General features: G+C 41.3%; 1 protein-coding gene across 2 annotated transcripts in view; it reads left to right on the top strand.

Moving 5' to 3' along the window:
* Positions 1-24,903, top strand: part of PLEKHH3 (pleckstrin homology, MyTH4 and FERM domain containing H3) — an 80,075-nt gene extending 55,172 nt beyond the window's left edge. The window contains exons 3-13 of one of the 2 annotated variants that reach the window (XM_083147513.1): positions 8,595-8,683; positions 9,010-9,204; positions 10,096-10,253; positions 10,976-11,099; positions 13,899-14,193; positions 16,247-16,454; positions 18,703-18,830; positions 19,103-19,223; positions 19,461-19,925; positions 21,189-21,380; positions 21,947-24,903. In XM_083147513.1, the coding sequence (XP_083003639.1) occupies positions 8,595-8,683; positions 9,010-9,204; positions 10,096-10,253; positions 10,976-11,099; positions 13,899-14,193; positions 16,247-16,454; positions 18,703-18,830; positions 19,103-19,223; positions 19,461-19,925; positions 21,189-21,380; positions 21,947-22,060 (2,089 nt within the window). In that variant the 3' untranslated portion in view covers positions 22,061-24,903. Of the gene's footprint in view, positions 1-8,594; positions 8,684-9,009; positions 9,205-10,095; positions 10,254-10,975; positions 11,100-13,898; positions 14,194-16,246; positions 16,455-18,702; positions 18,840-19,102; positions 19,224-19,460; positions 19,926-21,188; positions 21,381-21,946 lie in introns of both variants that reach the window. The other variant, XM_083147512.1, reaches the window with a different exon arrangement.
* Positions 24,904-24,937: the final 34 nt, after the last annotated feature.

Below are 24,937 nucleotides of genomic sequence, written 5' to 3'. Positions count from 1 at the left end.
GTTACAGGGGGTGTATAATTAAGGTTAGGCTATGGGGGTGTATAGTTAGAGTTAGGATTTTAAGCAGTACTCACAGTGCCTGGGGCGGAGGGCTATGGGGTCAATAGGGCCAGGCAGCAGAATTGTCATTAAAAGGGTAGAGCAAGCTGCAACCCCATCCCAGACCGCTTCCATGGTTGTATGCGGTCCTGTGCCAAGTCCTGCAGGAGTGGGTGGACAGACAGGACCCATGTAATCATTTGCAAAAGAGTGGGCCAGCCTGGAGCAGGGTGGGGAAGGTGTCACACACAGGGGATGTGTGGTACAGGAGGGTCACACAACAGGGGTAAAGGTGGAAGAGGGGACAAGGTGTCACACAAGGGAATAGGGGGTGTAGGTGGGATGATGGGGGTCAAGGGAAGATGGAACACAAAGAGGAAGATGGTAGGTGGGTCAAAACACACACACACACACAAGGGATCACACACTGGGTAGAGGGCTCCATGGGCACTTACCAATCGGGGGGGGGGGGGAGGTGAGCTGCAGGAAATTAGGTCACATGATGAAGGGGAGACTGGCAGCAGGGGGATCCAGGCTGAACATAGCAGCCTGCAGCAGTGTCATCCTTGTGCGAGAGGCAGGCCCAGCGCTGCTTCTATCCCCTCATGGTGCCAACAGCTACTGGAGGAAGGAGGCCCCGGGACTGCAAGGTGGGGGAGAGGGCCTCCACATCTTCAGCGTCTGGGGGGGGTGGGGTCGGAGAGCACGGCGCTACATCACCGGCGGCATCTGGGGGGGAGGCGCGGTGCATATATCAGCGTCTGGGGGGGGGGGAGAGGAAGGAGCGGCGCAGGGCCCACCTCATGATCTCAGTGTCTGGGGGGGGGAGAGCGGTGCAGGGCACGCATTTCCGGCGCCTGGGGGGGGGGGGCAGCCCAGGTCACACACTCCCAGGTCTTCACCATACTTCTGCACCCCTGTGGCATCTACTGCTGTTCGACAATTAGTTTAGTTTTCATCCGATTCCGATGGATTGGGCTCAGAAATCTGATGAAAAAGTGGCCAAATTGTATGTGTTTGACATCTGATGCGATGTGCGTTTCCATGGTCATTGGGTCAGAATCAGAGTCAGAGATTGGACTTTCTACACATAAAATGGAATTGCAGCAACTTTGTAGCACCTGCGCTATATCGCATCCGATTTGCTAATTTTTTTTACATATGATAAATAGCTTGTAATAAATATATATCACATCAAGTAATATTTCACATGGATGGACTCCCAGGGGGGATTGGCAGGGGAGTTTTAGGGAAATCAGATGCGACTTGAGCTTCAGACACATCGCAGTAGTGTATGGGGTCTTAAAAATGTTGTCTCATGATTTAACCCCTTCCTGACAGAGCCAGTTTTTGCCTTCCTGACAGAGCCCTTTTTTTCAAATCTGACATGTATCACTTAAGTGGGGATAACTTTTTTTTGCTTTTACTTATCCCAGTGATTTTGAGATTGTTTTTTCGTGACACATTGTACTTCAAATTAGTGGTAAATCTTGGTCGATACAGTCTGTGTGTTTTTGTGAAAAATACCAAAATGTCGTAAAAAAATGGAAAATTTAGCAATTTGCAAAATGTTAAATTTTCTGCTTGTGAGACAGTCATACCACTCAAAATAGTTAATAACTAACATAGACCATATGTCTACTTTATGTTTCCATCATTATTTCAACTTCCTTTTAATTTTTTTGGACACTAGGAGGCTTACAATATGAATAGCAAATTCTCAAATTGTCAAGAAAATTTCAAACACTGATTTTTTTAGGGACCAGTTCAGTTCTGATGTGACTTTGAGGGACTTGTATGTGAGACACCCCCATAAATGATGCCATTTCAAAAACTGCACCCCTCACAGTATTCAAAACAGCATTTTGGAAGTTTTTTAACCCTTTAGGTGTTTCACAGGAATTAAAACAAAGTGTAGGTGAAATTTCAAAATTTCATTTTTTTTGCAGATTTGCAATTTTAATACATTTTTCTAAGGAACACAGTAGATTTTACTAGAGAAATGTGACTAAAAATTGATTCCCCCAATTCTTTTGTTTTCATAAATATCCTATATGTGGCCCTAGTGTGCACGTTGACCAAACCACAGGCTTCATAATAGAAGGAGCACCTACTTGATTTTGGAGCCTCCTTTTTATGAGATTATTTTTTAGGCACCATGTAGGTTTCTAGGCACTATAAGATGCTAAAATTTAGGAACCCCCCCCCACAAGTGACCCCATTTTGCAAACTATACCCCTCAGGGAATTCATCTAGGGGTAAAGTGTACATTTCAAACCCCCAGGGGTTTCACCAATTGTGGTACAACTGGGCAGTGAAAATGAAAAATTAAATTTTTTACACAAAAATGCAGTTCTGGCTCAAAATTTTTCATTTTCACAAGGAATGAAGGAGACAAAGCACCCCAAAATCTGTGCCCCAATTTCTCCCGAGTACGGCAATGCCTCACATGTGACCAAAAAATACCATTTGGGTGCATGGCAGGACTCAGAAGGGAAGGAGTGATTTTTGGATTTTGCAGCTCAGATTCTGGTGGAATGTTGGTGGGTGCTATGTCGCATTAGCAAGACCCCCCAAGCACCAATACAGTGGAACCCCCCCACAAGTGACCCCATTTTGCAAACTACACCCCTCAGGGAATTCATCTAGGGGTATAGTGTACATTTCAAACCCCCAGGGGTTTCACCAATTTTGATACAACTGGGCTGTGCAAATGAAAAATTACATTTTTTACACAAAAATGCAGTTCTGGCTCAAAATTTTTCATTTTCAGAAGGTATGAAGGAGAAAAAGCACCCCAAAATCTGTGCCCCAATTTCTCCCGAGTACGGCAATGCCTCATGTGTGACCAAAAAGTGCCAGGACTCAGAAGGGAAGGAGTGATTTCTATTTGGATTTTGCAGCACAGATTCTGGTGGAATGTTGGTGGGTGCTATGTCGCATTAGCAAGACCCCCAAAACACCAATACAGTGGAACCCCCCCACAAGTGACCCCATTTTGCAAACTACACCCCTCAGGGAATTCATCTAGGGGTATAGTGTACATTTCAAACCCCCAGGGGTTTCACCAATTTTGATACAACTTGGCAGTGAAAATGAAAAATTACATTTTTTTACACAAAAATGCAGTTCTGGCTCAAAATTTTTCATTTTCAGAAGGTATGAAGGAGAAAAAGCACCCAAAAATCTGTGCCCCAATTTCTCCCGAGTATGGCAATGCCTCATATGTGACCAAAAAATACCAGTTGGGTGCATGGCAGGACTCAGAAAGGAAGGAGTGATTTTTGGATTTTGCAGCTCAGATTCTGGTGGAATGAATGGTGGGTGCTATGTGGCATTAGCAAGACCCCCGAAGCACGGTGAAATGATGAACCTAATAATCCATAGATGTGTGGTATATTTTAAAACACTCCTTTATACATAGGCCGGGTTTGTCGGGGCAAGTTTCACAGTGGAAAATAGTATCCTTTCTTATTCCCTTTTTATAGCAAACTTTGCACCTTTTTTGTGTCCTGCCCTTTCTTGCAGTGGAGGGGATTTCGTTAGGAAAATGCTGTCCTGGTACAATACGGGGGCCAGTACTAGAAGTACTGGGGCCCTCTGCCTGCTGGTTCCCAAATATTAGGCCCTTTATGACTTCCTCTTGAAAGTGCATAAATGTCCCCCTCTGGATGGTAGAACGGAATAGCACGTAAGCGTTATACAGTGCCATCTGGATGATCTACACGGCCAGCTTCTTGTACCAGATTTTTGTTTTCCGCAGGGCACTGTACGGCTTCAGTACCTGATCTGAAAGATCCACTCCGCCCATGTACCTATTGTAATCCAGGATACAATTAGGTTTTGAGGTGTGGGTACTGGTACCTCGTACAGGGACGGAGGTGGTACTGTCTCCATGAATTGTTGTCAGTATAAGGACATCCCTCTTGTCCTTATATTTGACCAACATATTTTCGGTGCATATTCCCCTGCTTTCACCCCTTCTCATTACTTGGGCAATGTGCGTTTTTGGGAGGCCTCTTTGGTTCTTACGCACAGTACCGCAAGCTGCTGTACCTCTTGAACCAAGGGCCTTAAACAGGGGGATGCTAGTGTAAAAGTTATCCACATAGAGGTGATAACCTTTATCCAGGAAGGGGTGCACTAAATCCCAGACAATTTTTCCACTAACACCTACGAGGGAGGGGGGGCATTCTGGCGGTTCAATTCTTGAATCCTTCCCTTCATATACCCTAAACCTGTGGGTGTACCCTGAGGTGCTTTCACACAGCTTATACATTTTTATGCCATACCTTGCCCTCTTACTGGGAAGGTACTGGCGGAATTTAACCCTTCCTTTAAAATGTATAAGGGACTCGTCGATACAAATAAATTTTTCAGGGATGTACATCTCTTCAAATTTGGCACTGAAATGATCAATGACCGGCCTGACTTTGAATAGCCGGTCAAAGGTGGGATCATCTCTGGGTGGGCACTGTGCATTATCATTGTAATGCAAAAATTTAAGGATCATCTCAAAACGAGCCCGAGTCATGGCCATACGGTAAAATGGGGTGCTGTACAGAACATCTGTACTCCAATATTGCCTAATTTCTGGCTTTTTTACTATGCCCATATGAAACACCAGACCCCAAAACGTCATCATCTCTACTGCATCTACAGGGGTCCACCTAGCAAATGATGACGTGGGGTTTTGAGCAATGAACTGCTGGGCATATAAATTAGTTTGGTCCACCATTAAATTTATAAAATCATCAGAGAAAAATAATTTGAAAAAGTCAATTTCTCTGAGACCTGTGGAATCAAATTGGATTCCTGGCATGGCCAAAAACTCAGGAACCTGGGGCTCAAAATTGTCTGGTGGTGGGGTCCATACGAGATCAATTATTGGGGGGGGGTCTCAGCTGCTCTACGGGGGCGTCTTTGAGGGGGTCCCTCATCACCAGAGGAGGAAGAGGAGCTTAAGACGAAGCCTTCAAATTCCCCGCTTGCATCACTGGCTGTGTCAGAGTCAGAGGCAAGCATGGCATATGCCTCCTCCGCTGAATACATTCTTCTGGATGACTGGGATGACATTTGGGATGACATTTGGGATGACATTTGGGATGCCATTTTTATTTTTGTGTTTCTGGTAGTGAAATGTTTCAACACGTGTATAGTGTAGGGGGGGGGGGTACAAACTTTATTTCAACCCAGGGGGGTATGTAGTGTGTAGTGTGTATGTAGTGCAGAAAAAAAAAAATACTTTATACAGGAATTTGATCCCAATAATAAAAAAAAAAATTGAAGGGGTTAAAAAAAAAAAAAATTGAAGGGGTTAAAAAAAAAAAAAAAAAAGGTCCTGCGCCAAAAATTGAGCACAGATTTTGGTCAGTAACGTCCGTCACTGAACAGCGCTCAAAGGCAACAGGAATTTGATAAAAAAAAAAAAATAGATCAACCCTGTGCCGAAAAAGCTGATCAGTGATGTACGTCACTAATCAGCGCACAGTGGCCACAGGACACCCACAAAATCACAGTGTGTGTAAAAAAAAAAATTAAAAAAAGACCCCACAGCACCCTCAAAAAAAAAAAAAGGTGATCACTGATGCGACACTGATTACCAGTGAGGGGCAGCAGGTGCACAACCTTTGGTGCAACTGACAGTGCAACTGGCAGCAACTGACAGGTATATATAAAAAAAAAAACCTCTGCACCCCCAAAAAGTTGCTGATCACCTCAGATATAGTGATCAGCACAAAAGGCGGGGGCAGCAGACACAAAATATAGCACTCTCTATCACTCTCTGTCACTATCTCTCTCTATCTCTCTCTATCTCTCACTATCTATCACTCTATGACACTGCAGCAGCAGCACTGACAGTAATATATATATAAAAAATAACCCCTGCACCCCCAAAAAGTTGCTGGGGGTGCACAAAAGGGGGACAGCAGACACAAAATATAGCACTCTCTGTCACTATCTCTCTCTATCTCTCTCTATCTCTCTATCTCTCACTATCTATCACTCTATGACACTGCAGCAGCAGCACTGACAGGTATTTATATAAAAATAAAACCCTGCGCCCCCAAAAAGTTGCTGATCAGTTAATTTATACTGATCAGCACAAAAGGGGGGGCAGCAGTCAGTTATATAAAAAATATATAGCACAATCTGTCACTATCTCTCTATCTCTCTCTATCTCTCTCTATCTCTCTCTATCTCTCTATCTATAACTTTATCACACTGCAGCAGCACAAAATATAGCACTCTCTGTCACTAGCCCTCTCTATCTCTCTCTATCTCTCTCTCTCTATCTCTCTATCTATACTCGATGACACTGCAGCAGCACAACACAGCACAACACAGCACAGGAAGTCACAGCAAGAAGCAAGAAGTAGCAAGATCCAGGCAGTGATCAGGTAAGTATTTTGTAAGGTTCAGGTCAGTATACTGCGGCAGCTAGGCACGGTGACCGCACTGCACGCAATTCCAGACCGGAATGGCGCCTGCAGTGCAGTCACCGTTAGTTTAAACCCCCCTCCATGGCTGTGATTGGTTCGTCGGTCCGACGAACCAATCACGGCCTTTGGGGGCGGGCGGGGTGAGGTGGGGTGACACCAGTGTCACCCTTACACCCCGCGGTGATTGGTGCTGTACTTTACAGCACCAATCACCTCCGATCCCTGTGTCACCGGCGAACGTTATTCGCCGGTGACACAGAAAACGCTGTAATTGGCTGTTCACACTGAACAGCCAATCGCAGCGATCGCCGACGGGGGGGCGGCATCGCAGCTCCCCCTGGGCATGCAGGGACATGTCTGCTGTCAGGGACAGCAGACATCGTCCCTCTGTCACTGCGTCTCTAGACGCAGTGACAGTTTGAAGCCATGACGTATATATACGTCATGTGTCGGGAAGTACATCCCGGCCATGACGTATATATACGTCAAATGTCGGGAAGGGGTTAACCATCTCTACAGATTACTTGGTAGCAGAGACCCCACCTTTTTGTATTGATTTTAGGACAACTCTATTAATCCTGTATAGTGGTAAAGGAGTATCACAAATATCCCAGCACTAAATTTCCTACCCGCCACTATCCTTCCAACATATTCCTCATCTCTACATGGTCCATACATCTCTTCTTCTCCTGTGTGCATTTGAACACTAGGGGGCTTATGTACTAGCCTGTGACAAAGATGGAACTACCATTGATACAGCAGGTGCAGTGCACTGGGGCCCCTGAGGACTAAGAGGACCACTACTGCCCCAGTCACCCTCTTCCTGTCACCCACTGTTTTTCCCTGTCACCCACTGCCTTTCCCTGTCACCCACTGCTGTATTGCATAATGTAAACTTGTGTTGCATTGGAGGAGGGAGACCGGCATATTTTAATGGCAGAGGGAAGGGGACCCGGACCGGAGGAGGCTCTCTTAAAATGCCCCTGATTCTGTCATTCTCCCATTACATGTCCTTTAATCCAGGCATTGCATATTCCACACAGTTTAACATATGTAGTATGTGCACCCAGTAGGGTTGCCTGATTCAGTACCTTTATGGAAGGGATGAATAATCCTTAGAATTTATTATACATATGGCTGCCTCAACTATGGGTTATGTAAATAGTTGTCTGTGTTCTCTGCAAACCTAATCCTCTGTTTTATGGTCCTGGTTTCTGCATTTTCTGTAATGCTAAACCTCCTGGATTATGTTCAGGATTTTGAGTCTTTTTTGTAGAAAAGCTTTATATGATGATGGTAATGGTGATGGTATTATGCATAGTTTATCCTTTTGAATATAAATGCCTGATCAGACTTGAAGATTCTATCGCTATCTTGGACAATTTTATATTCTTTCCCAATGGCAGCTCCAGATGTAATACCTAGAGTGGAAATAATTCAGAAACCCCCATAGTTTTACCAGATAGAAGGCCAGATGGTAAGTGATAAAATGGAGAGTGATAAACAGCCAGCCAATCAGCTCCTACCTGCCATGTCACAGACTGTGTTTGAAAAATGTCAGGCAGGAGCTGATTGGTTGGTTGTTTATCACTCTCCATTTTATCACTTTTGAAGCTTAGTGCATCTGCCCCAGAGAATGCAGCATCCTGTGGAGAGCTTAGGTGAAGTCCTATCACTTCCAGACAGCTTAGCCTGGATAGTAATAGTACTTTCCAGTGCTTTTTAACAGTGGGGTCCCAGATGTGACCCCCGTACCATTGTGTTAGTTATGTTTAACATATAAATAATGAGTGTGGTGATATTCTCTCATGTGATCATTGTGCCCTTTTTATTGAATAATTGCAGGGTAATATAAACCCTGAATGACCATCCAATGTGTTATAAAGATTATTTTCATCGCACGGCACAGCAGGAGGTTGCTATTAATAAAAGGTCATCAGAGATAGTTTGTTGTAATTCCAATAACTTCACAGGGATGGACGGATAGATGGATATATATTTTTTTTAACGTGGGATAGAAGAGGAGTACAGTATAAGCTGCTTATCTGCTATCATATTATATGTTACCACCGTGGGCGACTAGCTGAGAGCTCCTGTCTTTACTTATTTTAGTCAGTTACATTCCTCTGAGGAAAAACACAGCCTGATAACACCAAGCAACAAGGTTACAAGCAAGGACGATCAGGATGTCATTGTGAAAGGTAAATACATATCCACCAGTTACTTTTTTACCACTTTCTTTTCAAATGTGATCCATCCAAAACTTTAATTTTCCAGCTATGCAATTGTATTTTGTTAGCGTAGAAATGATTGCATGACTCTAGTACACAATCTGCGCAAGAAGGCATATGATAGTTAATGGTGAACCATCCTAACCATACTATTTGTAATGTTTTGTGCAAACAGACACTTGAAAAGTAGCTCTGTAATAATGAATCTTGGCCAATTTAAAGTTAATTGGTTTGTTGTTGCTATAATTGTTTTGTTAGCAACCCTAAATAGACTCTCTTTCTGTCCTGTGCCTCAGGCTGGTTGCAGCGTGAGGTGAGTGGAGAAGCGAGGCGGCCTTGGTCCAGGATGAAGAAATACTGGTTTGTCCTGACTCCAGATTCCCTAGATTGTTACAGTAGCAATGACAAGCCCAGCAAACGTGTGGGGAGTCTGGTGCTCACCAGCTTATGTTCTGTGATGTGGCCTTCTAAACAAAGTTACAAAGAGACAGGTGAGAAGCACAGCACCGGCCTAGCCATTACCAATATAGTCAGGAACTACGTCACTAGCAGACTGTGACTTGGTAGCATTGGAAGGACTTTCACAGCCTCTCTGCATATTTATATATTTACACAGCTGTAAACGGAATGTGTATAAAGTTCATCCACATCTGACAGATTATTATTTTGTTTATTTATATAATAACGTCAATCCTATTACATTTTCTGTACAGAGAATTTATAATCCGAAATCACTTAACCAACCAGTATGTTTTTGCACTGTAGAGGACCATAAGGAAACCCGTGTAAACATATGCAGAACATACAAATATGACACAGATAACAATGCAAACTACTGTGCCAAACTTTTTACCAGCTTAATATTAATTAATTTTTTTGGCACTTGTGTAGTTTCACGGCGCTAGCATGGCGCCGTGCGTCTGAGTCCCCTTGCGGGGCTCGCTTCGCTCCCCCACGCTGCGGGCTCGGTGGCTCGCTATGCTCGCCTAGCTATCTAAAATCAACTCCATGCCAACGTAGATAGTGGGGGTATGAACTATCCATGTTGGCATGGAGTTAAGTGACTTTATTTTAGATAGTTTGCCGAGCGTAGAAAGCGGAAGTAGCACGGCGCCATGCTGGCGCTGTGAAACTACACAAGTACCATTTTTTTTAAAGTATATTTAGCACATTGGTGTATTAACATGGAGAAGAGGTTTGCTGGGTGGTTATATAAGATAGAGAAGGGGAGGGGGGAGTAGTTAGGGGGCAGTAGCCTGCCAGAGCCACTAATACATCTATTTTAATGGTAACAAGATGTTGATACATTTCTATCAGAAATAAGAGTAAACAAGAGTTTCATTTTATAAATGGCCTAAAAAACATGCTGTGTGCATCCACAGGGTTCTGGAATGTAACAGTGTATGGGAGGAAACACTGTTACCGCTTGTATACAGAACATCTCAATGAAGCTGTACATTGGGTATGTGCCATTCAGAAAGTGATTGACAGAAAAGCCCCCCTGGAGACACCCACACAGCTGCTCATTAAAGATATTGAAGTAAGTAAACTTCCCAATGTGAGCATCTATAAGTCTTTTATCCGTACCCCAGATAAATCACTTGATGCACACCATGTATGCCGCCCATACATGGTGCAATGCACACCGTGCGTTTTTTTAACTTGATAACATCGAGTTGAAAACGGATGCGATTTGCTAAAGCACCGTGCATTTTGAACTAGATATGATGCAATCTAGTTAAAAAAAGTTGGTGCAGCACATACTGCGGAAGCGCGCATCACATCGCACCCGTTAATTGTACCGTGTATGGGCCCTTAAAGAATATCAGAGGCTTTGTGACGAATGTAATGTTAGTCCTTTTTGTTCAGATAATGAATTAGATACACTTTTTTGGGGGGGGGTTATGGAACGTTGAAAACTTTTCTTAACATTGTTTTAATCTTCCATTTCCATATGTGGTGACCCACAGATATAAATTCATGTGGTTTAGCCATATGGTAGGTGAAGTTAGTTTGTGCTGTAATATATTCAGCAGTGCACCACTGAAAGCTTTTATGTCTCAAAATATTCCATAATCTCAGCTATTCTACATATAAAAGCTCAGTTCAAACAGGATGTTTGGAGAAATCTGAAGTTAATTTGCAGTTTTGTAAGAAGGAAGTTACACAGTATTACATATGTTCTGTAGACTCTGCAACGCAAGCGGATAACCACTATTATGTCAGTGCCATGAGAATTCTTTTTCTTCCCTTATACTTCAGGAGAATCATTTCAACCAAGAAGTTGTGGATGAAATCTACAAACTCAACCCCATTTTACGGCATACAAAAAACCCTCTCTATGCTCCACTTCTACCATTCTCCTATGGATCTGATGATCATTCTCGTGAGTGTGAAATGTTTGCCTCTGCTTATTCATGTATAATAAAAAAAATCTAGGGGCTGAGACAGATTGACAATCCTTTTGTGGACGGACCTTGCCCTGGGTATGCTGGGAAAGTGAGCACACCCAAACAAGGGCGATACATAATCGGATGCAACTCAATCACTTGTGTTCTTGTAAGTGAAGGGTAGCAACTGGGTAGTAATTAGACTTTCACACACAGTTTAATGGAGGCAATCCACCATAATTACAGACTACACAGTGCTGTGCAAACATATTGTGGTGTATTAAATGCAGCGGCGAGGGGGGGTTTGGACAGCGAGGATGGCTTATTTTCGGCTAGGAAAAGCCATCCTCGTCCTGTTCAATGTTTGGAAGAAATCCTCGCCGTCAAAGGATGGCGATTCCCTTAATCGGCGAGTCTGCTGCATTTCGAGGCAAGCCCCACCGTTTTAATGGGCACATTTTACTTGCAGTGTGCAGGAGCGTGCAATGCATGGCAAGCCAAAAGAAACCCGGTGTGGTGTGAACTGTATGCAATGTGTTTTGAACTAAAAAGTTCAAAACGCATACGATCGATGCACTGTGTGTGGGCAACTTAACTGTCAGCCTCATTCTGAGAATGATGTGCTGCGCATTGCATTAGTGATGCTATAAATCCCAGCATCTATCAGGTGCAACCCAGCATTAGTAACGCCGGTTTGTACCTAGAAATACAGAATCACAAAGGATAGCTTTCCTGTTAAGAGCTATCCTTGGCAATCAGAAGACTTCTGGGTTTGTCCGGTAGTCCATCTGTGCATGTGTTTAATGAAGTGCCCAGCTTTGTTACCCACTTGGTCCAGGCTTCAGAATGTATAACATTTCAGAGCTTGGTGCATATGGGAATGCGGACAAAAAAACACCTTAATCTATATTATGGTTACATGATCAATTTTATTTTTATTGTATAACAAAATCAACCAGAACCTCTACAGGGTCTGAGAATAAGGACAGCCCTGCTAACATTGTGATAATTGGGAGGTATGGCACACAAAAATTACATTGACTGTAATTTGAAAATATATGGTTTAAGTAAGCCTACCAGGTACCCTACTTCCCTATATTGTATGGATATAAAAGTTCCAAGTACTACTATTGCATTGTTGTAGCCGCAGTTGTTTCTACTGTTGAGTATATTTCTCACTCCCAATGGTTTGCCATGGTTTACTATACTAGATGCAATAGGTGCTAAGTAGCAACTGAGTGTGTTGTCTACAGCTTGAACCCATCTATATAGACTGAGCAAGAGATACCGCTCAACGGACCGACATAAACAGGAAATTCCTATAAAATACAGAAAAAGTTTACTTTGTGCCTAATCTTTAAAAAGCATAAGCCAATTAATAGTTTGTAGCAGTCTACTTTGCTGTTAAATGTCATTTTTAAGTTATAATGAGTCACAACTGGAATTCACTCCTCTAACATCATTTCTAATTCAATAATTAAAACATTAAAGGTAATCTACAGTGTTACTGTCCGCAAATAGATCATTTACCGCAAGTGCAGCTTATCCCTAGGGGGATTCCCACTCCAGTGAATAACAAAATCATTGTTTCCACATCAGGACCCCAGACGCCAGGGAGTTTCGAAATGTCTTATTCACTCTCTGTCCTTTGATCCCTTTTGCCTGCTCCCTCCCTCTAGTCTGGCAGAAATAGAGTACAAACTTCCCACATTAAATATTAAAATTCACCCATCATCTCTGAAGAAAGTAAAATAAACTTTGTTTAATCCATTTTTATTACTGCTTGTGCCATCTACCCGGAAAGCCAATCCAAGACTCTGTTTGGTGGTGTTGGACTAAAGACCGCATAGATTTCTACAGTATTCTAAAACCATATCAGCATTTTTTCAGAGATATATTTGATTTTCTGTCATCTGACTATTTATTTCGTAACATGAACAGCATTTTCTACAGTGTCCCCAATCTCGGGCTTAGTGCAGGTTACAACTTTTTCTAAAATAAAGATAAAACATTTCTAACAACATCAAAGATGTTTTCTCTCACTGGGTGTTTCTGGTATGGGTATACAGTAAATATAATGATTGAAAAGGAGAGCAATGTGTTTGCTGGCATATAGCTATTAAAAAATGATGTCATACAGTTTTATTGGATGATGACAGGGACAATGGGCTGCAGAAAAGCCTTTGAATGCAACATTCAGCCCACGGGCCAATAAATGGACAACTACTGTATGTTCTGAAACAAAAGAAAAATACAATAAGAATAGTTTGTTGACCAAACAGTTTCTCCTCCAAGAATATGCTTATTTTCCTAAAGGCTTACTTGCTATTTAGACAGTAGCGCCTTCTATGACCTGGTGTTTGTTAATTTTCACAAACACATTAAGGTTTTCTTATTTCAATCTCAGCCAATCAAATATTGGAGAGAGATAAAGTGGAGAGAGATAAAGTATAAACCCATCTTTGTCTAACTACCCATTTTACCGACTGTGGGGTAGATGTATTCTTCCCACACTTGCTATTTCTGCGCTATAGAACTTCCAGGTTTTCCTCTTTTTGAAGGCTAAGCAGGGAGCAGTAGAGCTGATAGGTATGATAGGATTCCAGGAAATGGTTTCTGAGCACTTCTGATTGCTCTCTTTCATGTATTTATTTTTAGCATACCTTAAGTGTCCTGTCCGTTCACAAAAATAAGAGGTTTGGCTTTGAGCCCACAGAGAATTTCATCCAGTGTAGATAATAAGGTTACCATATCTGGCCTTCCAATCATACAATGTCGTACTCTACTTCTTTCAGCACATATGAAGGGTTATACAACTCTGCGGGATGAGGCGGTGAAAATTTTCAACTCCCTTCAGCAAATGGAGAGTGAGAGAGACCCTGTGCCATTGATGCAGGGGGTTCTCCAGACATGTTTAGACCTGCGGCCTCTACGTGATGAAGTTTACTGCCAAGTCATCAAGCAGACGACTGACCCACCGGAGCCTGGGAGTTTGTCTGACCTCAGATACTGGCAGTTACTTACCTGCATGAGTTGCACTTATTTACCCAGCCCTACTGTCCTTCGCTTCTTCCGGTTTCACTGTCAGAGGTAAGTCAGGAATGTTTTGTAATGATGAGGAGATTCACATATTCTGGAGTGGGGGTGAGGAAACCATTGGCTTGCCCAGCTGTTTTGCAACTACAACTCCATAGATGATGCAATCATGCTAGGACTTGCCGTTGTACACCAAGCCACCTAAAGTTTGCTGATTATTGCTTTAGAACAGCAGTACGCAACATGTAGATCTCAGCTTGACCAGAACCTTAAGAGTATTTCACTGCATATTGGGATTCTAAAGCTGGGCACACACTAAATGTTTTATCTGCCCAATCTGTCTGGTGGTAAAAAAAAAAAATCTATAAATGTATGGGAGCATGTGAAAATCTTCCACTTGCTCCCAAATCCTGAAAGAAACAGACAATGGTCATTCAGACAATTTTGGTTAAATCATTTGATTTAACAAATGTATCCAAATAATAACTTTTGTCCGTTTTTCAGAATTTGGCAGCAAATGGTTAATTGTCATTTGCTCCCATACCAATGGAGCTATCGTTAGAGCGGCTCCCGGCACGATGATCGACAGTCGCCACCAGCATGCGCCCTGCAACAGAACGGGGCGCACGAGACACTCGCGTGCCTTATTCTCGGCAATGGGACACACGCATGTCCGCCCAGCGCCCGCCAGCTAGGGGGATCTGGCGAGCGCTTGAGGGCAGCTCCATCTGTACATTAAGATGTTTTGTTCCTGCCAAACGGATAAATCTTTAGGTGTGCAACCAGCTTTAGACACATTCATGTCGTATATGAAAACATTTTTTTTTTTTTTTTTTTTTTACTATTCATGGTCTTCTTTTAATATGTCAAGTTGGTACTTGTTTCCTAGCGCGGCACCCACGGTTTTAATCTTATTACATCATTTTGTTCGCATCGATCTATGCGATTAAAACAATGATTTTATTGTACATGCACCCTGATGGGTGATTAGTATGTTAAATGCACCCCCATTGTTAACGCCACCGTCACTATTAACGCCAACCCGAAGCGTGGCGAGCGCTTCGGGTTGGTGTTAATAGTGGCGGTGGCGTTAACAATGGGGGTGCATATAACATACTAATCACCCATCCGGGTGCATGTACAATGAAATCATCGTTTTGATCGCATGCCATTTTAATCGATGCAATTCGATTTTAAAATTGTACAGTGCGGCTCTTAGGACCTGAAAATCGGGTCCCATCGCATACCACTAATTAAGGCATGCGATGGGCGCCATGCTAGGAAACAAGTACCATCAAGTTTAATAGAGCATAGTGCATATTGCCTGTAAATAGAAAAGAGACCCATCCACAATTGCAATAAGCCATACATCTGTTCAAGAACACTCAAGTTTAATGTGAATTTTCGACCTAAAAACATCTCGGAAAGGTATACGGTCATTCATAATGCCTGTACCATAGTGTTGACAATAGGATGTTGACAGTCAATATGTGAATATCTGGGGTGTTAGAGGTAGGAATTAGAGAATAGTTACCGGAGCGCAGCTTCTCATATGCCTTCATTGGAACTGCTTGTCACATGACCAGTGACCACCAAAGAAGCTGCTGGAACCGTCACTGCAAGCTGGGTCATCAGGTATATTAGGTTGACATGTCATCCATGTAGACATGGTCACTGTCCACATGCTTCATATCGACATTAGAAACCTGATGCGCATCGACATTCTAAATGTCGACCTCACTTGCCACATGTCCGAATAATGTTAGGCTTCCACTCCTGCCAGAAGCCTTTCACTAGAGCTTTGCGCTACCACTGAAGGCATTTTTAAACATCACAAGGAGAGCCAATTTGTGCAGACCAATGCACAATCTGCTTTAACAAATAGTGGGGGTTTACTGAGGTATGCAGTTTTAATAAACATTAAGTACCACAGGCAGAATGGACATTTTGGTAAATAGCCCTCTTATTGGGAATCCGTTACATATACTGTATAGCCAATCCACAGTATTAAAATTTATTAGCATTTTGGTTTTTAGTTGTTGCTTTAAGGGAAAATTGTTGTAGCATAGACACGTGTCTTCAGGAGATCTCTTGTTGCCCTTCCTAGAATGCGAAACTGTTACCCGAACACAGAAACTGAGAAGTATGCAGACTTCATCCCAGCTTCTTTAGATAAGACAAAACAGCGTGAGTATGTGCCATCCTGCGAGGAGATCTCCGTTCTTATCCAGAGGCAGGAACTGATGTGCACAGTACACTACCCAGGAGCAGGTGTCTGCAAAGTTCCAATCACATCCCATACCACAGCTGGAGAGGTGAGTGTTTCATGCTTGGAGACCGTTGACTCTAGTAGCTGCTGGTCTATGAAGTGTGTATATGATATGTGTTTTGTAGCTATGATGCTACATTTACATTGCACTTTGTTGGGTTACTAGCCGACATTGATTAAAGGTCCACAGCGACAAAAGGTCTATACAAGCAAATGGTGGGTATGGTCAAGATTTTTTTTTTTTGTCTGTTGACGCCTCACCACTTTACCATTGCGAACCGGAGTCCACGTGTATGGTAAAGCATGAAAAAGTAAAAAAAAAAAAAAAAAAAATGAAACACTCATGACGACCATTTACTTGTGTCAACCTTTTGTAAATGTTGACCTTGTGGTGGCAACATATTGACTGTCAACATAGACACTGTCTGTGAGCCATCCAGATCCCCATTTCTAGAAATGTTATGCAGGAACTTTTAAAGTAAAATAACTGTTTTCTGTATTTCTTCTGTGCCCTAATTTTGCTAAATGTCCTCCATCTTGTTGGAGTTAAGAGATTATGGGCCAGATGCACTAAGCTTCAAAAGTGATAAAATGGAGAGTGATAAACCACCAGCCAATTAGCTCTTTACTGACATTTTTCAAACACAGACTGTGACATGACAGGCAGGAGCTGATTGGCTGGCTGTTTACCACTCTTCATTTTATCACTTTTGAAGTTTAGTGCATCTGACCCTATGAACATTGTGTAAAGTCCTTTAAGGTTTCCAGACAGTTATCAGCCTCCACTGCATATTCTATATGAAAAAAATACCACATAATGGAAGTTTTCATCAAATTAGTGATTTTTGGTGCATATTGCACAAGTCTTTTTCCATAAGAATGAAGTCAGAATTTAGCTTTCAGGGTTAAATCTACCCTAGACTGATAAAGCTTGGTGTTATTTGCATTGTGTTAAGATGGCAACATGGAATTCATGTGGCAACGCATTTTTGCTTCCAATTTTTGGGGTCTTCCAAAACACAGGCCGTTGAGATCATCTTCTGATTTGCATTTATGTCTATGGTGGGTATTCAATCTCTGCCAATATTTTGGACCGTGGAAATATCGTCAGTTTAGTATTTAATCCCAGACGGGACTCGCCTGTACAGACCTCCTCCCTATGGAGGTTTTTTCAACAAAACGGCTGCATTTTTGCCAGACTTTCTGACCCTTGACAGCAAGAACATTTAATTCCAGCTGTTGAGTTAGTCGGAAATAACTAAAATGGCCCTGGATTCGGACTGTCAGGATGTTCCGACAGTTGTAAGTCCAGATTGAATGCACCCCAGTACCTGATAATAATTCCAGTTCAGTTATTGTCAGGCATTGTTGTGGTTTTTGAGGCACACAGTTGCGCAGTTTCCGCTGTAACGTTACAGCACAAAAGAGTGGCTAATTGATCCCCCTGGTGTAATTCAATTATCCCAGATAGCCAGCACTAGAAGGGATTTTGTTTCACCTGCCTGGAAGCAGGATACTTTACGGCTCTTATTCTGGTTCACTCGCAAAGGCAAATTCCTTCTCAAATGGACAAAACCATTAGATTTGGGTGGGGTTTTACTGCAAAGTGAGATCTATATTGCAGTGTAAAAATAAAGCAGCCAGTAATTAAAAAAACAACAAAATAACTCACCCAAATCTAACTGTTTCTGCACATGTTACATTTGCCCCACCTGCAGTGTGCATGGTTTTGTCCATTTGAGAAGGAATTTGCTTTTATGAGTGAACCAGAATAAGGGCCTAAAACCCCAATAAGTGCCATATTCACCCACGAAAATTTAGAAATCTGGGAACTTATCTCCTGGGAATGCCTGCACTAAGCACTGCTAAGACCAATAATAATGGTAAACTCTGCAATTGAGCAAAAATGAGGTGGTATAATTTTTGGACAAAAATATATGGGCCCACCAACTGCAGTCGGGTGACCTCACCATCAGTTGGGTCCCAGACAGTGGGTACAAATCCTGGGCACATGACCATCCATGTCAGCACATGCCAACCACCCCAAGGCATCAATGTGGTGGGAGGTCAGTGTGTTTATAAGAAGCATAAGCTATGTGTGAAGGGTGTTACATGGGTGAAAGTTAACGTCATTAAATGTTACATAGTTAATAAAATAACACTGAAGAGCTAAACATTATAAGATCTGTTTGCAAAAAGGACTATGTTCAGCATTTCTCCACTATCTAGTTTAAATTAAAAAAAAAATGATTTATACAATTTACTAAACATTGTCCATTGTGTCTTTTAAACAGCTGGTCCAAGAGCTGATTAAGAAACTCAACCTGAGTTGCAGTCGGAACATATTTGCCCTCTATGAGCAGAACCACCATTACGAACAAGCATTGGGCAAAGCCACTATAGTTGCTGACACCCTCACCAGGTTTGAAAAGTAAATAACTTTCATTGTTGGGTCATCCAGTAAATTATAATATATATTATTTTTTTGTATGTTTTTCTTTTTAATTATCTTGTACCTTACCTTTAATATGGGACATTAGATATACAGTCAAGCAGAAATTTAAGGACAATGAAAAAAAACACAGCAAATTAAGTTCAAATATTTGCCATAATATTAAGTAATGTATAATTGTTATTTTGATTTGTTATATTTGTGTATATTGGTGTGTGTATAATAGTTTTATTTATTTACAGCCTTACCTGTAAAGATAAAGGGTTTGAAACAAGATGGAGGTTATATTTCAAACTTTACTGCTTCCTGGACACGGAGGATGTACCTAAAGACAGTGTGGAATATTCCTTTCTCTTTGAACAGGTATATAAGATATACATCTATCCAAGCAATCTACCACTTCATGCTTCAATGCTATCATTGATCCTAGTGAAAAAGTTGCCTCCACTATGAGTAAATGATGGGTTAACTTTAAAGAGTGGAGAATCCAACACTAGGCTTTATCTTGATCTTTTTCCTTCTGTTTTTTTCCCCATTTCCTTTACTTCCTTACTCAGATTATAAACTCCATAGTAAATGAAGTTTTATTTTTGCATGTAGGCACATGAAGCAGTGATACAGGGATACCTACCAACAAATGAGGAAACTTTGCAGTCATTAGCTGCACATCGACTCCAATTCCTCAATGGTGACTTTTCCCCAAATTCACCATTTCCACGGCTAGAGGAGCTGTTTCCTATCTACATCCTTCACTCCCGGGTTTTGGCATCTAGTAAGCCAGCCATTACTTTAAGGACTTCCTGTCAAAGTCTACACAAAGGCCTTTTCTCAGGAGCTCTTCCAAATGGATTATGGAACAACTCTCTAGTCAAACAGAAGGCAGAAGAAAGCCAGAAGTTTAAGGGTCGAGTAAAAGAGGAAGGAGCAAATATGATGTCTGCCATTGTAGACAAATGGAAGGCTTTACAGGGCATGGAGAGGACGGAAGTCATGGCCTCCTATTTGGCCATAGTGAAACAGTGGTCAGGCTATGGATCCACATTGTTTGATATTGACTTTTATATGGTAAGTTGTTATGTGCAGTATGCTGGCGTCTTACCATACACAGAAAGTGATAACAAATGGTATAATGCACACTGTACTGTGTTACATGCAAACTGGCTCTGTGCGTGTCAAGAATCATGGCTCCACACATATGGAGGATTGTGTGAATCTGACACAGAACTTCTAAGGCAGGACAGAGGATCGAGCGGTGTTCTGTGTGTGTGCATAACTGCAAACATGGCAGACTACAGTAGCTTAGACACATATATATGCCTGTAAAAAGCCATATTGGTTGTATGTGAGCACTAATCTCCTCTGATTGCAAACTATTTTATGCTGATATGTGCTCTTTATTATATGGCATATATTGCTTTTTTAATGCACGTCTTTATGCTGGTCATACACTAGACCAACTTTCATCCAACCATCCAGCTATTTTGGTTGGTTGTACTGAAAATCTGGTACTGTATGGAAGCAAATGTAAATCCGTAACCCAGGAAAATGGAGAAAAACATTGTATTGTTCTAATCTTTTTTTTCTTCAGGAAAATGATGTGAATTGCTAAGCGGAGGACGTGCTGGGGTACAGCTGGATAAAGCAGTAGTCTTGGGTTTCTTGTTAGCAGTGTAAATTCTAAGGGCTATATTAATAAGTGCCCATTTTTTAATAGGTTTCTAAAAGCCAACAATTTTTGCCAATTTTACTTGTGCTACAGCCACAATATTTAATACAAAACCAATGCATTACTTGTTTAAAATCTTTGTGCAAACCTACTAATATAGGCAGGTTTTTAAGACTTTTATTGGAGGATGAAACGGAGAAGCTGCAGATTTTTTTTCAAACAACGTGAAGTACAATATAATATGTTCATCAGTTCCGTGTATGTATGTATAATAGAATGTTTGTAGGGCAGCACTTCCCAATAAAGTATTCACCTTGCTCCAGTGCCCTTCCAGGTGAGACGTGAGTCTCCCACAATGTACAAGGAACGTGTGGAAGCACCTGGAGATGATAATAAAGCAGACAAATGCAGCGTGTCAGATCAAAAGTTTTCGATGTTTTACTTAGACATCGTCATCAGAATCCTGGGTGCTGCCGCACGTTCCTTGTGTATATGTATATAGGCTTTGATAAATGGGCAAAGTTGGGAAACATATTAGCTCGCACACCTCCTAGATAGAAAAGACAAATATCGGTAGTAATGAAATCGTATGATGTGTGAGCAATTTAGATCATCGGTAGCTTGATTATTCACCCCATCTCTACCCCTTATCTTTTGCCCAGAATTCAGTTGGCAGTTTCTCGCAGCGGCTGTGGTTGGGTGTGAACGCCTCCTCTCTTAGTCTCTACAAGCAGGGAGAAGTGGATCCATTTGAAAACATTCAGTACAATCAAATAACCTCGTTTGGTGTCTTGGACGGTTCCACTTTTAAAGTGTCAGTGGGGGAGAAAGAAATGATCTTTGAAACATCTAAGGTGAGGTCTGCCACTTATCTAATCACTGCCTGTGTGCTGGACAATGTGTAGAAAAACAGGTGTATCAAAAGATTTCTTGTTTAGTTCACCTATCGCTCACCCTGTACTTAGGTTGAGTAAATCCAGCTGGCTGCAGATAATTGTGACCACATAACCGCAACATTTATTTTTACCTGAGTACATGCTAAAAAAAAAATATAGCTCTTAACCAGTTGTGTCAAACTCATGGCACTCAAGCTGTTGTGGAACTACATGTCCCAGCATGCCCTGCCACATTTTATATAATTGATTGCTAATACGGTGGCAGGGCATGCTGGGAGGTGTATGCCGGAGGGCCATGAGTTTGACACCACTGCCTTTAACCAAGTTATGATAACAAATTATATATATCTTGTCAGGATAGACCTTGTGCAATTTACTACTCATTTTATGCTCACATGCAGAAAAAAACACGGACATTTTTTTAAAGCATTCTAAGATAATTACAGTTTCCCTGTAAGGTTTTCTTAATTCCAGAAGGATATTTACTCACATGACTAATACCTGCTGTTTTTCTGATCTTTCAGGTGGATGAGATCACTCAGCTAATTAACATGTACCTCACCTGCATCAGCAATGGGCCTCAAATGCCATGTGAAAACATCAGCAATTCTTCGGAAGATACAAGCAAGATGGCGTGAATTGAGCTACCTGTTACTGCTGGGGTATGAAAACTGTAACTATGCACATAAGCCCTGCATATGGCTAGTGAGCACAGTTCTTCCAATACCTCTCAGCCTGCCCTGAGCAAGCTTTAGCTATATCCCTTGGAACAGGAAAGACTGGATGGAAAAAACATAAATACTAGGCCTCTTCAAACCAAAAAACTGTTTCCACCTTAGCTTCCCTCAGGTTCTGCCATGTTGTATTCTTTACACAATATTACAAGCATCTGCATACTCCTAAAGCCACGCAACATACATTACCGCGATCAACCAGAATTTCAGCATATTTATTAGCAGGAACAATTGACATTTCAAGGGAGGTAAACTGACAATTACAAGTTATAATTGTTTTCATTTTAGAAATATTTTCCAGTTTTGTGTTTAAAACAAAGTAATGTTATATATTTTTTTTTTTTTAAACGTGCTTTATATAAGGGAATAATTCTGTGTTTCAAAAGCACTTTAGTTATCTATGTTATTTTTATGTTTTTATTGTACATATCTCTTGGTACAGCATTTAAAAAAATGTCCTGGTGTCATACAATTCACCTATCTCCTTGTGTAAACACTCATCTGGTACAGCTGTAGGCATACCATGGAGACCAGTCACCTCATGTGACTGTGGGCCAGATGTACTAAGCTTCAAAAGTGATAAAATGGAGAGTGATAAACAGCCAGCCAATCAGCTCCTACCTTCCATGTCACAGGCTGTGTTTGAAAAATGTCAGATTGGTTGGTTGTTTATCACTATCCATTTTATCACTTTTGAATCTTAGTGCATCTGGCCCTGTATCTGTTGGAATCCACTGTGGGAGAAAATTGCTATGGCATAAATTTTAGTCATTGATTTGATGTCACTGGCTCCCATATGCTAAGGAACACAAGTAGTTGCTTACAAATTCTTCTAATTTATTTTGGCTACTTTACAGCCCCTTCAAATTAAATAGGATGGATAATGATCGTTAAGAGATCATTAAAGCTAAACACAGTGTAAGCAGATATTTTGTGGACTGGACCCATATTCATGCAGAATGTATCCTATCATTTCATTAGAAACCAAAAGCAGAGAATGAGGTACAAATTTCATAGTGAATTGCTAGACTAGTTTCTAGTGAATAAAATTTCAGTACGCAGTATACACCGTACATAGTTGAGAGATTTATTCATTATGATTAAGCCTATATTATTTGTGCGAAGTACACACAGTATTGGAAAACACAGATCACTTGAGCATGGGTAATGTAATGAACTTGGATATACCTTCAGCACAGTGTACTATGTAATTTACATACTATTTCATTACATTTTACTGAGCATTAATGATTGCGAACGCCTCAAGTATCATCAAAACTGATGCAACACAAATTACACCAACTTGCAATTTAAATATACTCTTTAGGGCAGGCATTTTTAGCATTACCCTAAGAAAACTCTGGCAAGGCATGATGGGACTTGTAGTTTATAGTTTGAACAGGCCTGCTTTAGGGGGTATTTTTCAGAGCTTGCAGATATACAAAATTGTGATTGATTAAATACCAACCATTCAGCTTGTCATTTTTAAAATACAGCCTGTAAACCTTAATTTCATGGGAATCAAAGCTAGGTACACACCTATAGTTTTAGCTGACCAATTTATATGGTGTGAACAAAAATCTGGTAATGAATGAAAGCATATGACAATAAATTATTTGCTCCCAAACGTTGGGAAATGGTCATAAAATGATTATTTTGCCAAATTTGTTACATCAAATGAATGTAGCCAATTTTTCTGATCGACCATGATTTTTGTTTTCCAGCATTAGAGAGCAAATGATTGTCATTTTCTCCAATACATCGCCAGATTTTAGTTCTAACCAGACAGATTGATCTTTAGGTGTGTACCCAGCTTTAGTATATTTTGTTAAAATCACAAAAAAAATGTACAACTAGTGACCATTGCTCCTGTCTGCCCATCTATCATTAGGACAGGAAAGAATATGAGGTTGCAATAGCCCAATTAATCAGCAATTTGCTTGATTAATTTAGAATAAATAAGACAAGGAAAGCAAATAACTGGTTGCACTTATACAATCAGTTGATAATTTCCAGGATCTGTAGCCAACATTCAAAGAACTACCTTTTCGAGCAAGACAGGCCAACCTGGTGCTCTCCAGATGTTGTGAAACTACAAATCCCAGCATGCTTTGCCACAGTTTTAACACTCCCTTATAGCAAAACTGTGGCAAGGCATGATGGGATTTGTAGTTTGACAACATCTGGAGAGCCACAGGTTGGCCAGGCCTGTTTTAGAGGTAACAGAAATATAGTCTCCATTGGTTTATTGTACCTGCCAAATCATTTTGTAGTATGAACAGTAATATGGAAAAGAAACCATTACAAAGTGCCAAGCCATCCTTGGCTGTGTTGGGGATTAATCACCAGCAATCAATGGGTTATTTTTGTGTGTTTGTCCGAAAGCTTTGTCCAAATCATTCATTAGAAAGAAATATCATTTTAAAATATTTGTTTAGTATAATGCCCATTCCATTCAGAATTAGGTGGTGCACTTTTTTTGAATTGCTGCCTATATCTATTGCGATTATGGTGGATGGAAAGCGTTAGTGGGCAAATAACCTTTAGAAATCAATAATTATAGTAAAGAATCCGAAGTACTTGCTGCAGGGAAAATGTCACAGCTGGGTGGGCAAATTCAAATGCCCACCCAGCTGCATGACAAGGACTGACATATCAGCTGCTTGGTCAGCACAACATAATGGTCAGGTGTGTGCCTTACATTAGAGCTTTGACCATTTGTAATGTATGCTTTACCATTCTGATTTTGGGAGATGTAACAAAGTTGGGGTGATAAAGGTT

This window comes from Crinia signifera, chromosome 6 (genome assembly GCF_055691185.1).
Source record: "Crinia signifera chromosome 6, ASM5569118v1, whole genome shotgun sequence".
Classification (NCBI taxonomy): Eukaryota; Metazoa; Chordata; class Amphibia; order Anura; family Myobatrachidae; genus Crinia; species Crinia signifera.
This window is presented reverse-complemented; position numbering and strand designations above follow the sequence as displayed.